Raw genomic sequence first — 17,318 nt, 5'->3', positions numbered from 1 at the left:
TGCTCAATACTGTACCAATAGTAGATGGCAGAGCAAAGATTTTCATCCCCATCTGACCTTAGTACTGAGACTTTTTCCATCTTCTCCTGACTTTCTCTTCAAAAAGGAAACAGAGCCCAACCTTAACATAGCAGAATTATCAACACCTGGAAGCTGGTAGTAGAGTCTCTCGTGTCCTTCCCTGGTGATTAAACTCATCTTGGCTTCAGTTAATGTTTGTGAAACAAAAATGTTCATGGATCTTAGGAGGATGTGCCATGCCCCGGGTATTCTGTACTGAAACCCTTGCAGGAACAAGTGCATCTGGGGACATGTCCAGGTCCAGAAGACAAGCCCACAAAGCACGACCAGAAGCCAGCATGACCTGCTCTTATTTGTAAAAGGCATGCACAATGCAAGAGCTCAATTTGCAGCTGGGGGCCTTATGTCCCTGGGAAAAAATATTTTGTCTGCTTAGGATGTTCTCAAAAGGTGGGGAAACGAAGCTTCAGTCTGGAACACAGGTGACTCTGCCACTCTGAGCAAACTCTGTCTCTGCCCCTCAACCCCCACTGGAGTCAAAGGGCAAGGCCGGGCAAGGTGATCTGCAGGGCTCCTCCGGGCCTTGGAACTTGTCATTCTATGTCCTCCGAAGTTGTTACTGAGCAAGTCGGTTAAAGGAGTAGAGAGGCAGTAATCTTGAATTAATACTTTTCTCTGTAAAATTTAAGGAGGTGTTTAGAGTTGTACAAATGTAGGCTGGAATGTGCACCTGCTTAAATTTGAGACCTGAGCCTTCTTATCTGCCTCAGATGGTCCCAGCCCTGCTTGGCATAATGGTCAGCAAAGCTCTGTTCAGATCTTTACTTGTAACCTATCTTTAATTGAGTGTTTCTCGTCTCCTCTCGCGCTTGGTCCTTGGCATCCTTCTTGTCTGGGTTTTGTTTTTTAGACACAGTGAGAAAACTGGGCCTGGAACTCACACACTTGTTAGAGAGATGGCAAATAAATCCCTCACTTCCGATGTCAAAGCATGTAGCCAGTTTACAGGGAGCTCCATGGGGTAGAGATTTCAGCTTCTTTAGCTTACTATCTCTAACACAGAGCACAATGCTTAGCACAATGCTACACTAGGTGCCCACTAAGAAAGCAACAAATGAAATGTAGTATTTGGATTGTGACCACTTCTTTTCGCCTGCATGGCTAACATCTTCATCCTAGACACCATCACCTGTGGCTTACATTATCACATCAGACTTCCTGCTCTTCTTCCTTCCACTATGTCCCTCCTGTGTAGATCTTTTTTTTCAATAGGATGCCAGAGTGACACCCTTAGAGTACTAGTTAGACGATGTGACTTCTCCGCTTAGAGCTCTCCAGTGGCTCTCCATTCCATTCAGAATGAAAGCAAATGTTCTCACGATATTCCATAAGGCCCACTCATGGGTCCGGGCTTTCTGACCCCCTCTCAGGTCCCATCTCTTAAAAGCCTCCTGGTATCCAGCCCAGCCCAGCATATTCTTTTCCCAATCTGCCTTCAATATGAAAGGCACAATCTTCTCTCAGATCCTTTGAACTGGCTGCTTCTTTTGCCTGGACTGCTTTGCACAGATTTTCCTAAACATGCTTTGGTCCCTTCGTATTTGGTGCCTTTACCTTGAATAGTCTGCTTATATTCCCACCCCCTCCCCTCTTCCTGAAGCTTTAAAACACATGCATGCATGCGCGCGCGCGCGCACACACACACACACACACATGCACACATACACTCACATGATAAAGAGAGAGAGAGACAGAGACAGAGAGGAGAACCATCACTACCACCATCTTCTTCTAACATGTGGTATATTTTATTTATTACTACAAATATATATGGTACTGGGGATGAAACCCAGGGCCTCATATAAGTCAGGCAAGTGCTCTAGCACTGAATTACATCCCTATTGCTTTTAATTTTATTTTGAGACGAGGGCTCACTAAGTTGGCTTAAAACTTGTGATGCTCCTGCCTCAGCTTCTCAAGTGTCTGGGATATAGGCATGTGCCACTGTGCCTGGCAGTTATTACACATACTCATGTCTTAACACTCTGTTTGCTCCTTGCCCACACTAGAAAGTGAGATCCATGATCACAGAGGTTTTCATCTATTTTGTTCATTCAGAGTCTTATATCCTGCTTAAGCTAGATTCTTCGTAAGTACCTGCTGAATGTTAAATGAACAGAAACAAATGAATAAATAAATACCAAAACCAGTTCTTCACTAGGGATGTGAAAATATTGAATTAATTCTTTACACAGGGGTTGCCAATTTTTTTTTTGTAAAGTGACAAAAATGGTGTATAGTTTAGGTTTTACAAGCCATAAAGTTGTGAGCATTAAACTCTGCTCTTATGCACAAAACAGTCATAGACAAACGTGAACTACTGAGCATGGCCAGATTTCAATGACCCCCACTTATAAGAGACCCCAGTTACCCTATGGACACAGCTTGCTGAGCCTAATAGACTAAACCTGGTCTGGGCATGTTTCCTGGTGAAACTCAACCCACAACACAGTGTGTAGCACTCCACGGTCACCGAATAAGTCTTCTGAATGAAGCCAAATGGATGTGAAATGCAATTCCCCTTTTTACTCTCTGTCACCGGCAATGTTCATTTAAGCTCGCTGCAGTAAGGAAATGCTCTCTATCTGTTCTCTGCAACATGGCAGACACGAGCCACGGGTGGTGCCTTAGCGCTTCACATATGATGAGTATGACTGAGGGTCCTAAATTTTAAATTTTATTTAGTTTTCCTTAATTTGCATTTAATTTAAATGATCATCTATGCCTACTAGCTATCACTGGACCGAGGTGTTTTATCACCATCATTTTTTCACTTCATAATCCAATATTAGCCCCTCTCCCCACAAAAAAGCCTTTTTTGACTATGAAGGTTCAAGTAAGTGTTATCTTCTCTATGATCGTACAATACTTATTTCATTTGTGTTTTTTCCACAGCTATAATAATAGGTAATGTTTGTGGAGCTCTACATAGCAGGCTAATGTGCTAAGTGCTTAATATGTTTTATCTAGTTCAATCCTCAAAATCATCCTCCAAGAATCTTTATGTCATTATTACTGTTTTACTGTTGAGAAAAACAGAGGTACAGGAGGTTCCAGCAAAGTGTTCAAAGTGTTGTGCAGGTCTGTAGCAGAAAGGCTGGGAATTGAACCTCCATCCATCTGAATCTGGAGCATGTGTTCTTGAGCACCACAGCATGTTTATCAAGTGTAGAAGCTGATGTATGCCTATGTTGTCTAACATGCAAGAGCTTAGGAATCATTGGTCATCTTCATTCTATAATCTCCAAAGCCAAAGTCGGCTATAGCATTGGCTTTCAATAAAGATATTAGTACACAGAATTTCAGAGCTGCAGAGAACTATAAGAAAATCTAACTTATCATCCCCCTCTATTACAAATAGAAAGAAAAAGTGACTTACCAAAGGTCACATCACGGTTAAATTGTAAAACTAGAAGTGAAGCTCATAGATTTGTTTCCAAACCATTATTTCATCTCTCATGCACTTATTCTACCATTCATTCTTAGATATTAGAGTGTAACAGATCTGGAAATCAAAGCCTATCACTTGGGAGGCTGAAGCTGGAGGACTGCTTGAAACCCATCTCAAAAATCTCAAGCCCAAAAACCAACCAACCAAACAAAAAGAGTATGCTAGATGATGGACGATGGGCTAGGCTGGAGGATAGAGCAGCAAACAATGCAGGGACAGTCTGCCTTTAAACACCACACAATTCCTTAGAGAGCCAGGAATTGAATGTAGAACCACACAGACAAGTATGTAATTACAGGCTGTAATTATGGTTGACAGCATATGGGGGTGGATATGAGAATAAATTCTCACGCCAGCCTTCTGGATTCAAATCAAGACTCCACTACTTTCCAGACTTTGGGAAAACCCATTAATTATTCGAGATTTAATGCCCTCATTTTTAACGTGGTGATCATAATATATCATTACATTAATCTATAGATACGGAAATTTTCACATTTAACATCCTTGACATGAAGAGTCATCTAATGACTATTAGTATACTATGGTTACCATAGGCAGCACTTTTTTTTATCAGTACATAAAATACTGCTACATATCTATGATTGTGTCTTTGTTTAATTAAAATATGATTGTATCTACCTCTCAGTAGAGTCTCTAATGTAAAGTTGGCAACATGTAAATGTGTACTATTATTGTTATTTACTGTAAAGGAGAAACAGCATAGGTGTGGCATAAAACTTGGGAAGAATGACATTGGCTAGAAGGTCACTTCTTTGAGGAAGTGACATTTAAGTTGAAAGATTAAAGATGAAAGCAGAGGATCAGCTAAAGAAAGGGGCTTATGAAAAGTGAGGGCAGGTGGAAGACAGAATCCTACACAGGAGGAAGAACATTCACACAGACCCTAGCACATTGGCTTCCTGAGATGCTGCAGCCTTAACAAGTAAGCAACACTTTACGGCATGGTTCTATATTCTAGAAACACTTTCAAGTCCAATTTATGCTTTCACTATCATCTTTTCTTCCATACTTTTTAATCTATTGATAATTCATTTATTATTAGGTTCCAAAAATACATTTAGAAGATCCTGGATTTATTTTTTAAACAGTAGGATGCATTTTCAGAGCCTTATTGTATTTGTGAACAACTGCTGGATAAACTTAATTATAGTTCTTAATTTAAATATTGTTAGGTTATATGTAGAATAATAAAATCCAGTTTTAAAAGGTGAGCCCCTTTTTTCCTTTTTGATACCTGCACCTTGGAGATCATTTTCAGAGATATGTCAGGGTAACTTCCTATATGCAACTAAAATCTGAGGCTTCAGATCTCTCACAACCTCTTTCTTTCAATTTTGAAAGCAAAGGTTGCCTTGACTTTCAGTGGGACTAACAAGTTCCCTATAAGGAAAGGTTTTCTACACTCTCCTTCATATTCCATTCTAACTTTCTTGTCTCTTCAAATCTTGCAGTGGTCAAACCTGTTAGCAGAAAACTGGCTCTCAACATGCAGAAGATTGACTCTAGACCCATATCTCTCACTGTGTGCTAAACTAAAGTCAAAATGGATCAAATAACTAAATGTTAAAACAGAAGCACTTAACCTGCTGGAAGACAAGACAGGCAAATCTCTTGAAGATACAGGTGTAGGCAAGGACTTTATGAACAGAGCCCTGGCTACATAGAAAATAGTACTGAAAATCAATGAAGAGGAGCATATCAAATTAAAATTCTTCTGCACAGCAAAAGAAACAACCAACAGAGAAAAATACAACCTACAGAATGGGAAAAATTTTGCCAGCTATTCCTTGGGCAGAGGACTAATATCTAGAATAAAAGAACTAAGAAAGTTACACCCCCCAAAATAAATGACCCAATTAAAACACAAGCAAGTTAAATGAAGACACCCATCACAGAAGAAGTCCAAATGACTAATAAATACATTAAAAAGTGCTCAACATCAGTGTCCACTTGAGAAATGCAAATTAAAACAACACTGTTGGAAATCTGACCCCAGAAAGAATAGCCATCATGAAGAAATCAAATAATAACAAATGCTAGCAAGGCTTTTTTTGGGGAAAGGAACCCTACTACTTTGTTGGTGGGAATGTAAACTAGTACAGCCACTATAGAAATCAGTATGGAGATTCCTCAGAAAAACTAAATCTAAAAATTCTATTTGACCTAGCTACTCCCCTTTTATGTATCTTCCCATAAAGCATTAAAAACATCAAATTACAGTGATACATGCATACCTATGTTTATATCAGCATGATTCATAATAACTAAATCTTAGAAGCAGCCTGTATGTTCATAAACAGATGAACAGATAAAGAAAATGTCATATATACACACATTGGAAAACTACTTTGTCATAAAGAAAGACAACTTAGGTCATTTGTAAGAAAATGGATACACTTTGAGGCCATAAGGTTAAGTGGAATAAATGAGATACAAGCTTAAATATCAAATTGTTTCTCTTACATGAGAAATCCAAATTATAAATAAAAACAAAATAAGAGGTAGATAATAGGTACTAGGGAGATAAGTCTTTCTCACATGGGAAAGAGACCAAGAGATGAAGCTGGTAGAAGAAGAGGGAAAGCGTATGGAAAAAGGAATTAAGATGTGTTATGTATATGTACTGACTTCCCACACAGAATGTAATCATTGTGTATTGCACACATATACTAATAAAAAACACCTGTTGTTTGCTGATGGATAATCTGAAATTCTATGAACTCATCTTTGACACTAATTCTTCATTTTTTTTTTTTTTTTTTTTGGTACCGGGGCTTGAACTCAGGTCCTTGCGCTTGCATAGCAGGTGGCGAAACCACTGAGCTAAATCCCCGGCCCTAATTCTTCATTTTTAAAAGATCTCAGTCCTCATCCTCTTGCATTTTACAACACATTAAAACCAAGCATACCAGGAGTACCAGAGATATAAAATATTTTCTCTATAATTCATAAATGCTTCCACAATTCCACTTCTCAGTTCTATATTTTCTCTTGTCCCTGATTCAATTGGGTCCTTTTATTTTTTTCAACTCAATTTATTCTGTAAATTCTGTGTCAAAGGACACAGCACTGCCTCTGAGAATTCACTGCAAGTACCTATCAAAGGGAAAATGCCAGAGTGTCTCTCTTCTCAACACTAAGCAAACTCTCTCACTCAAGACAATAGGGTCCACTTCATTTTGGGTTCAAATCCCAGCAGGGATACTTAGTAGAGATACGGCCTTGGGAATTTCAATCAACTACATTAAGACATAGCTTCTGTATGGAAAATGAGAGCAGCAATAACTACCTAGAAGTGTTGTTGTAAATACCAAGTCTCAGCATGGTGCTTGCTACACAATAAGGCCATAATGAATTGCAGATGCTGTTATTGTCAGTTTAGTATTCAGGTGGCTCTTGATAGCTCATCCAAACTCTGCATTACCTCTCTTAACTGAACGTTATCTGACTATTGTCTCACACCCTCATCTGCTATATATAGATAATGAACCTACATCAAATGGATCAATCTAATGAGAGAAATGGGCTTTTATGACTAATTGGGTCATTTTATGAAATATAAACTTTAGTTTCTGGTGGTTGTTTCAATGGCTTTTGTTGGAAGTAGTTTTAAAAGTTTGATTCCATTTTCTTGCTTGTCTCTTAATAACAAAGTACAGCTTTTATGTATTTATACTTAATTTAGATGGATTTTGTTTGTTCCAGGTTTCAGTAGAGTTAAGGACCAAGGAACAATGAGTTCAGGAAAGACTAGTGGTGCCCAGTTCATAGGAGAAGCTGACGTTCAGAAGGGAGTTAACTGTCCCTAATAAATATTTATTCTCCAAACACAAAGGCAAATATCCTCAGGACCGTGAGAGCTCTCCATGGTGCTAATACCAGAACCCTACACTGAATCAATTGATCAAACCATCACCGTTCAGAAAATGAAATTTGACATTCATTCATTCACTCACTAATTGAAGATATTTTGGTTGGAAAATGTTTGGAACTGTTTCATTTTCAGATGTGGCAATCAACAAAATAGGGAAAACCTAGGTCTTTCTAAAACACATTCTTATACCTTAGCCTCTCTTCTCCAGTGTGCCAGGAAAGCTAGCTCTTCATACTTTTTTCTTTCTCTTTGTTTTCTTTTCTTTTCTCTTTTATTTTTCTGAGACAAGACCTCACTAAGCTGCCCAGGCTGGCCCTGAACTTGCCATCCTCCTCCCTCAGCCTCCCAAGTAGCTTGGATGATGAGTATTCCCCACACCCAAGTAACTCCACAATTATGTCTCATCTTATTTAACAGTATATTTCAGGTACACACTACCCCACTGCAATGTATCTACTACATTATTTACAAGCCTCAATGTGACCATCTCCTTCAAAGCAGGGCTATTCTTCACCTTGCATTGTTGGACTTTGCAGTTTCACAAAGTCATTTTGTTCCCCTTAAACTTTAATAGCACAGGGCTCAGCAAGTAATAGAAACAATCCATAAACATTACAAATATTTAGTATGATATAAGACAGCTATATGGCATAACTACACAGACTGCATTCTCACTTCTTACCCTATTACAAATGAAAAGTGACTGCTGAAGACATGAAAATAAACTGAATATGATGGCCCAACATGACTGAAGTTCATATCAATTGTGAAAAGAAAATTCAATTTGCTATAAATGCCATTTACAAGTCATTTCGATCATACTTACACGTTAAGTTATTAGTGCTTAAAAGGTCATAGAAACATGAATTTTGAGCTGGAAAATATCTTAGGAATACTTTAGGGTTGTAATTTGTATCTTGCCACTAATTTACCAGGTGACACTACAATTTGCTGAGTCGTTCTAGCCATCAGTCTCATTAGGTCAGACAAGACGATTCCTTTCCTGCAATAAAAGTCCATTCCCACTCACTGCTTTGCTAAGACAAGGAATCTGAAGTTCCAGTATGTGATGTACCCAAGGTCAAATAACAAGTTTGTGGTTAAGCTGGCTCTAGCTTTGAGGCAAAGTAAAATTTTCTTTTTGCATTGCACAAGATTAACATCACACAAGGACTAAATGAAAGGTCAGTGTGGAGCAATGTCCAGCATCCTGTAAATTTTTCTACCAAATGGTCAGCTTCTAGGTTGTAGTGGCTATATGTTATTTTCCTGCCACTTAATCTGATGTAGTTTCACATTACTGGATTAAATATCTTATGAAATATTTATGGAATTAATAACAGGAAACTGCTTATAAAAGCCAGAATAAACATTATATGTTGAGTGGGTCATGAAGTCAGGCAATGATCAAGGGTCTTTAGGATTTTATTTACATCTTATCCTCACAAACACCCTAAAATAGAAATTACTCTCCTTACTTTTATGGTTACAAAAAAAGGAAGCTCAAATATGTTGTTACTTGCCCATAGACCTACAGTCAATAAACAGAAACTACACATGATACTACACACGTGAAGAATGTTAATAAAGCTGTTTCCCAATAAAACATTAGCCATGATGATGTTCCTCAGAGTCCAAGCCCAACTGACTAAACTTTTTGGCATTGTGCCTTAGAGGACTAGGACAATCAATCCTTCAGTGTTCACTTCCTGTCCTTGGAGACATAAAAAAGCAAGAGTGGTCTTCCATTATGGAAAGGAGCATAGTGCCAGTCTTGGGTCATGTTCAGGTCCTCCCTAAACCTTTCTTTGCCTTAAGTCTTTCATTAGTTTTCATTCTACCCAGTATTGTGTTGGTAAATGATTAATTATTTGCTTTCTGAAGAAAATAAACTCTAATTCTTCAGCATTTACCAAAATTTATTGGTGTATATATCCTCGTCATTGTCAGTTTCTTAGATATATAATACCAATGAATAAAGACTGGAGAAGAGACACTAACAATCAATTCCCATGAGTCCAAACAAGATGCCTCCCACACACCATAGGTCCAATTCTGCAGTCAGCTCTATGGGTGGTACTAATGGTTAAAATTTCTGGAAAACCACAAAAAGGCATACAGTCAGATGGCTAGGTTTACCTATGTACTACAGTATCATGTACTTTCTGCTGTGACATCTTCCCAATTTTCCTCTTTTTTATCCTGTCACATGGGAAGAATAATCTTTCCTATCAACACAACCAAAAAAGCTTTAAGGCATGTTGACTTCATAGCTGTTTAGCTGTAAAGCTTTGACTCGTAGATGGAGGAGTATCTTTAAGGGAAGCTAAACCATCTCTGAAAGATGTAATGTGGCACCATGTACCAAGTTTGGGGATTTTTCAAATATTTATCTCTTATAGGATACAAGAATTTAGGAAAGGTTCAGCTGTTCCTTTGGGTGATACGTTTCTTTTTTAGCCAGTTAGATGTTCCCTCCCCCTCCTCCTCCTCCTCTTCCTCTCCATCTTCTTGTCCTTCTTCTTTTCCAGTGCTGAGGACTGAACCCAGGGCCTTGTTCATGCTAAGCAATTGTTTTACCATTGAGCTATACTCCCGGTCCTGATACTTATTTTTGTATAAGCCTTCTTCAGCTTATTTTCCCAACCTCACCCCCTTCATGGTACTAGTCCTCTGCCGCCACTTTCTGTTTAGCACATTCTCCAGGTACCAGTACAACTACACTGCTGTTTCCCAGAATCACTTTAAACTTTATTTCTCTTCCTGTAATCAAATTCCTTCTCCTCAAGCCCCTTTCCTACTCATACTGATTCTACAAGGCTAAGCTGAAAGGTTATTCTTGCCATGATCTATCTCCTGAAATCCCCATCTAAAATACATTTCTCCCTGTTCTCCAGACATGAGGCACTTGGTTAATACACTGTTCTTGATTTATACCACTCTGTGTTTTTTTATAATAGCTATATATGAGCAGATTCTTTTTATTCCTGAGAAAATGTAAAATCCATGAAGACAAGAACACTGCCCAATTTGTCTGTGATTTCCCATAGCACTTAACACAGAGACTTATGAGTTGTGGAATTAAGTAAATCTTGTTTGAATTGAATTTAATGAATTGAACCAAATTTTACAAAGTGGGTCTCAATCAAGTCTCATGAAAACATATTCAAGAATCTTATATTCCTACCTCCACTTCTCACCTGTAAGTAGTCCCATCCATTTATGGCTTGAATGATTTATAATAGTAAGATAATTTGCTGGGCATTGGGGTGGCGAAGTTACAGGGGAAAATTGTATATAGTCCCTGGTCTTATGAGCTTATATTCTAGCTGGGAAGACAAATTTTCAAACAATAACTCAAAGTTTAATCTTGTTTTTAGTGAACATAGAACTCTTATGATTCTGTGCAAGCCATGCATTCTACTGAAAGCAAATGAAAGGCAGTTATGTGAGTAAGATTATAGGAGGAAGACAATTCAAGGGGAGAAGGCATTTCAGTGGAGGTAGCAACTTAAACTCTACTCAGAAGGAGAGACCTTGCATGGGGTGCCTGTGAGACAACTGTGAATATAAGCAGAGAGGACAAAGCCAAGGGGGCTTTTAGGGGTGTAATGTAATAGGAAGACAAGAAGATAACATCCTAGTAGTCAGACCAGCTGTTATATAGTTTTTGGTGACCTCATTTCTCAAGAGCTTGAAAATACTTAATTTGAGTTGTTAGGTAAGTAGATATGAAGGAAAACAAATGTGTTGTATGGGAATGTTTCAGGAAGCATAAGGACTGAAATTGACTTCCTCTTTTCTCTTTTCACTATGCTCTGTTTACTTACTATATGTTGGTGTTACGCAGAGTTTTAAAAATAGAGAGATGAATGAGACACACATCTTGTCTTTCCCTCCTCATCCCCCAATAGAATTTAGTCTGGTGTCAAATGAAGACAAGAAAAGAACAATGACTCTGCAGAGAGACAGGAATTACTATATAAGGTAGCACAGAAGCTGTGACTACAGAGAGGAGAAGCCTTTAACCAGGGCTGAGAATGGCCTCAGGAAGGCATATGGGACAAAGGATGTTTGGGTAGAATGTGAAGAAGTAAAATGGATCCCCTGAGCTTCTAGTAAAAGGAGAAAAGCTTTTCAAGTGCGTAAAGAACCCATGAAAAGAATAAAAGCCCGGAGCGCATGGAAGCTTCAGGAAACTGCAGATGCATGGTGTCCCCAGGGCCCAAATGTTATGGTTTAAATAGGGATGCCCCACCTAAGACTCATATATGGAGGGCTCAATCCCCAATGTAGCCGTGTTCAGAAGTGAGGCCCAGCAGATGATTAGATCACAAGGGTGCTGACCTCATGGATGGATTAATTCTCCAATGAGTTCATTTACTGAGTGGACTATTTAGGAGGTGGAGCCAAGTCAGAGGAAGTAGCTCACTGAGGCATGCCTTTGAAGGGTGTGTATGGTCCCTGACCCCCTCCTCTCTGGCTATTTCCCTGAATCTCTCTTCCTGGTTACCATGAGGTAAGCAGCTTTCCTTGGCCATGTCTTTCTGCCACGGTGTTCTGGCCCAAAATAATGGGGGTGGTAGACCATGGACTGGAACTTCTGAAACCATAAGCCAAAATAAATCTTTCCTCTTTCAAGTTATTTATGACAAGCATTTCATCATAGTGACAAAAAGCTGACTAATATACCAGGGCACATGGCAAAAAGAGGTAGATGAGATGACAGAACAGAATTTTGTCAAGATGATTCAATTTAATTTGGCAGCTGAGCCTTTCACCAAGAGTGTCCAACATGAGAGGAATATATGGAAAAAAGAGTACGGAAACCGTTTCTGTCATGAGGGTGGTGGATGAGCCAGAAATATTGGCAATGGCTGGCCAAGTGTTAGCAATGCAGACTCTCAGGCTCAATTCCTATGACCTTTGGGAGCTTGAGAAGTACTGGTCTAGAGTGCAGGATCCTGGGCTTCAATCCTGGCTCTGATTTGTGGGCTGTGACCTTGGTCCTGTCACTGGTCTTCTCTGGGAATTGATCAGCAATGATGCAGTGGGTCCCAGTGACAGTTCCAGCTTTAAGGAGTGTGTGTGTGTGTGTGTGTGTGTGTGTGTGTGTGTGAATTCTAGAAAATACTGTGAAAGCAGCAATTATTTTCCAAACTGACTACCACATCCCTGCTCCGACTATTAGAAGTCTGTCCTCAATCCTGTGGCTAACAGAGAAGATCAATGGAAACCACAATGCTGCACAGGAAGAAGATCAGCAGGGAAGTAGCCCCACACACTTGCACTGCTGGTCTAGCTTGGGTGTCATAAAGGGAGGTCAAAAGAGGCTCTCTTCTGTTAACCTTCCACTGATAATCTTGCTTCCATTTCATGAAAAGAAAAAGAAAAAAAGACAACACAAGGACCAGGTCCAGAGACACATAATTCCCCCAGGGCTTCCCTGGCTGCCAGATGAGGATAATCAACTGTGTGTGCATGTATGCATGCACATGTAATCCGTGTGTGTGTGTGTGTGTATGCGTGTGTGTGTGTTTTCGGGACGAGGGGCTGGTTAAGAGTGACAGTGATTTACAGCCTAAAAATCTTGATTAAGAGAAAAGCTTTAGCTGTCTGGTGAGATGGAAGGCAATGGCTGCATTCCATTTCCCAAATAGCTTCCCCATTGTGTACAGTCCCTATGGAAAGACTATAAAAATGTGTCTGAACAGACTCTTGACTGATGGGTAAGTGGGCCTTGTGATTTTACAGTGAAATCATGGCTCTATCACCTAGAGACTCAATCGTTAGCCTGGAAAAACCCTCTCCTTTTTTTCTGAGATGAGACCTGTTGGAGAAGCAGGGGAGGTATGGGACAGTGGGAGCAGACCCCCACCTGGGCCACTGCATTGAGCACAGGGACTTTGTCCCCCACACCACAGTTGCCCTCATGGAACCTGAGTCATGAGATTTCCACAAAGGCTGGACAGACTCTCAGAAATGGAGGAAAGAATGAAGCCCCAGAAAAACCAAGAACAATACAGTTCATAAGGAGAAGCAGAGGATGGGGAGTGAGGAGACAGGGGCTTTAATTCTAACTCTGCTTCTAACTTCTGTGGAACCCTGGCAAGTCCTTTTCCGGATTGCTGTTTCTCTATTTATGGACAACGAGAACTAGAAATTGTTGAGTGCTAACTATGAAAAGGTATTGTTCATATGCTAGACATTTAGTATAACTAGGACAGTGTCTCTTGTGTTTAAATAGCATCCAAATGCATATTTCTATCTCCAGATCAGATCTCTTCTTTGACTTTGAGTTATGGACCTGTAGTGAATTCTTACAATTTTATGGTTCTGTGGCTTCTGTTTTGAATATAACATTATCATAGCAGAAGCAGAGTTCGGTCAGCCTTGATACAGCCTGTGGCTCTGTACCTCCTTCCAGATTCTCAATGTGGTTGATTCAGATATCTGCCAGTTATTCAGAGGTCAGGAAGGGCATCGCAAAGGTGGATGCCTTGGCATCAGAAGCAGAACACCATATCCAAATAGCTCAAGGCTGTGGACCGAGCTAAGAACTTATGGGCATCTTTTCTGCCTAGCAGACTGGACTCCTGCTTTCTTGTCACTTCTTTTAAATGGATCATTTGAGCACTTACAAATGAATTTAAAGTAACCCACACTATATTCCCCAGTACACACTGAAGATGCTGGGGAGAACACAGAGTTGGGCTCCAGCATCAGAGCAAAGGCCAGGTAGATATGACACAGACACACGTCAGATAAGAGTCATAAGCATATCTGCTGGTGTAAGCAAGCTTCGTATGAGAGGAGCCTCCTGGCCATGGGTGAGACAACTAGGCATTATTCATCCACCAAGTAAAAGTATCCTGTGGAAGGCACACTATAAACACATACTCAGGCCTCTTCATTTCCCAGTAGGACACAGTTGCTAGCCACAGGGGCTGTGGGGCATCAGTGTAGCAGGGGCCTTTTAATAAAGGGGCCAAGTGCCCTTTTTCCATTTCTACTTGAACCAGAATAGTAGCCTTTATCTCCTTCACTCAACCCTGACCCTCCCTGACATCCCTTGACTCAGTAAATGATAACTTGATTTGCCTCACTATTCAGACTAAATAATTTGTAATCATCTCTTCCTCTATTGTTTCTCACATCGAATAACCAATAGCAAATTCTCTCAAACCTATACCTAAAATCATCTGGAGTCTGATGATATCTCTCTGTTTTCTTCTCATAGCTCCATGGTCCAAAAAACTACTAACTCCTGCCTAGATTAGAGCAACAGGATGCTTGAACACCCCCTAAATTGACTTACACCCTAACCAGAGAAAGCCTGTTAAAATGCTGGTCAGACCACATGATTCTTTCCCTGTGAATGTTCCAGTAACTTTCTGTCTCATTCAGAGTGAAATCCAAAGTCCCTATCATCATTTATAATGCCTAAAATCACCCTCAGTTCCCGTCTATTCCTTGGGTTGCACCTCTTACTCCTCTCTTCTCTTTCTTCTGACTGACCATCAGGCACCTTCTACCAGCATGGAACAAATGACTCCCTTGTGGGCTCCCGCCACAAAGCACTGAACCTTGTAAATCCCCTGCCTAGAACGCTCTCTCTCAGACATTGGCATGGTTACCCCTGTTCTTACCTTGAGGCACTTGCTCCAATACACCTCAGAGGAACCTTCCCTGTCCTCTCTCTATAAGGGCAGCTCCTTCCCCACCTCCAGCTTAGCATTCCACATGCTTGTCATCTGTCCCCTCTCCCATAGCAGTAACTATACTTACTTATTCATTTTTGTTATTGTATCACTGTTCAATACAACCTGAAACAGTACTGGGATTGTTCTATACCTATATTGTACAAGAAGGTAGCCACTAGTCATATGAGGTTATGGAACACTGGAGATACAAATATTTTGTTTTAATTAATTAAAAATATACACAAATGGCTTATGGCTACCATATTAGACCATGCAGATTCAGTGCCACTATATACACAATAGAATGCAAGCTACATTAGACAGAGATTCTGCTTATTTTGTTTATGGCTGTATCCTTAATGTCTAAAAATATGCCTAGCTACTCAAGCAATACCTATTGAATGGAGGAGTACATGAATAAATGAATCCACTGGGAACTTTCCATGCATTATCTCACTCAGTCTCAACAACGGATTTGTAGGTTAGGTGCTGTTTTCATTCTCTGGTATTCAGAAATACACAGTGTCTTGCTAGAGAAGACCCAGTGGTGTCTGATAACTTTTTGACACTTTGCTAGAGTGCAGTTGGAGTATATGTTCTCTGTGTTCTTTTCCAACTGTGAGATTCCTTTGTTCTCTAGGAGTTCCTTCCTTTACCTGGAAATGGCAACACATGACTTAAACATCAGTTGCACCGACGGATCTTTACATCACCAACGTCCTTGTCAACGGCTCAGAATCAATGTTGTTTTTTAGGCAGAAGTAACTCAGACGCTCCTTCAGCCCACGTTATCTCCCACCTTCTTCTCCCCAGGCCCAGCCCCACATGGCTCACCAGTCTCTGGGTCGCAGAGCTGCTCACAAGCATCTGTTGTCCTTTGGCCACAGAGGTCCCTCACCCATGGGGAGGTGGCATTGATCTGGTAATACAGGGACAGCTTGGCTGGATTTAACCAATCAGAGATGTCCAGGTAGCTCCCTTCACTCACGACAAAGCTGCTTCCTGCAGGAGAACAGAGAACAAGATAGCTATTTTCTCCTCAATTTAAGAATATCACAGCTGATGCTTCAGAAAAACAGTGCAGATAAGTCCCATTCCCTGATCTCACTCATCTTAAAGCATTTACGCAGCCTTTACGTTGTGCCAATGTGATTCTGACATCAACAGAGGCAGAGGCAAATCAGATGTGAGAGAGAATTCAGCCCAGTGGGGAGTAGTAGGTTCTCAGAGCTGAGAAGGATGAGGGTTCACATCTTGAATTTGCCTTTGCCCACTGCTAGCTTTGTGTAAGTCACTTGGTGCCTCCGGGCCTCAGTGACTTCATCTGTAAATGCACATAGTAATGAGACTCACCTCAGCTGTGAGAGTAAAATAAATTAATGTAGATAAAGTGCTTAGCCAGCACCTGGCTTGTTCTAGTAAATAATGATTACAGGTTAAATTTCCAAAGATGAAAAGGCCAATGTCCCCGTCACATAAGCATCCCCTCTGCAAGAACAGTCCCTGATGCCCACAGGGACCAAGTCGTGATATCCATGGGGAAAACTGCCTGAGTGTAAGGACAACAGCACCCAGGGCTCCTGCCTTCACTTGTGTTGTTTGATGGTTTTTCATTGTGTTTTCAATTTTTATTTTTTAGTGGTGCAGGAGAGAGAATCCAGGGACTCATGTCTTCTAGGCAAGCCTTCTACCACGGAGCTCTCCTAGCCCATTTTTTAATGCAGAGAAAGGAGGGGGGAGAGATAGATAAAGACACAGATAAAGAGAGAAGCAAAGTTTTAGAGAAATTTCCAGCACCTCTAAGGAAAAATGCAGCACCCACATGGTAAGAAATGCCTTGATATTGTACAACAATAGAGAGAGGTGGGTTTGGGATCAAAGGGATCCTGCAGGCTCCCTCAGAATGGATCAGCTGTGAAGTAGCTGCAGCCAGCTCTTGCCCCTGGGGACTAAAAGCCAGTGTTACCAGATCAGATATTCTGCAGGGCAGGTTGAAGACTCAAATTTTTAATGTAATCAGGCAGTTTTACCAATGACTTAAATTTGTTCCTAAAAACTCGCATAGGACAAACAAAAACTTCTAGCTGTGCAAACTTTGCTCTAAATGTTCCTCATTAATTCATTTAAAGAGGGGACCATATACATATACCTATCTGCATGTGTAATTACTCATATATATAAGAAA

At 40.3% G+C, this 17,318-nt stretch overlaps 1 protein-coding gene across 15 annotated transcripts in view; it reads right to left on the bottom strand.

Annotated features, from left to right (window-relative positions):
• The window catches only part of Astn2 (astrotactin 2), a 908,742-nt gene that overhangs the window by 499,146 nt on the left and 392,278 nt on the right, over positions 1–17,318 (bottom strand). For all 15 annotated transcript variants that reach the window (XR_015439761.1, XR_015439763.1, XR_002396623.2 and 12 more), the window contains one exon: positions 15,968–16,135. Coding sequence is in view for 12 of the 15 variants with exons in the window: in XM_087182849.1 (XP_087038975.1) it covers positions 15,968–16,135 (168 nt within the window). In the remaining 3 variants the exon portion in view is untranslated. The remainder of the gene's footprint in view (positions 1–15,967; positions 16,136–17,318) is intronic.

The sequence above is a fragment of the Heterocephalus glaber genome, unplaced genomic scaffold (genome assembly GCF_053883595.1).
Source record: "Heterocephalus glaber isolate CG9 unplaced genomic scaffold, H.glaber_assembly_v1.0 deba00001479, whole genome shotgun sequence".
Taxonomy (NCBI): Eukaryota; Metazoa; Chordata; class Mammalia; order Rodentia; family Bathyergidae; genus Heterocephalus; species Heterocephalus glaber.
This window is presented reverse-complemented; position numbering and strand designations above follow the sequence as displayed.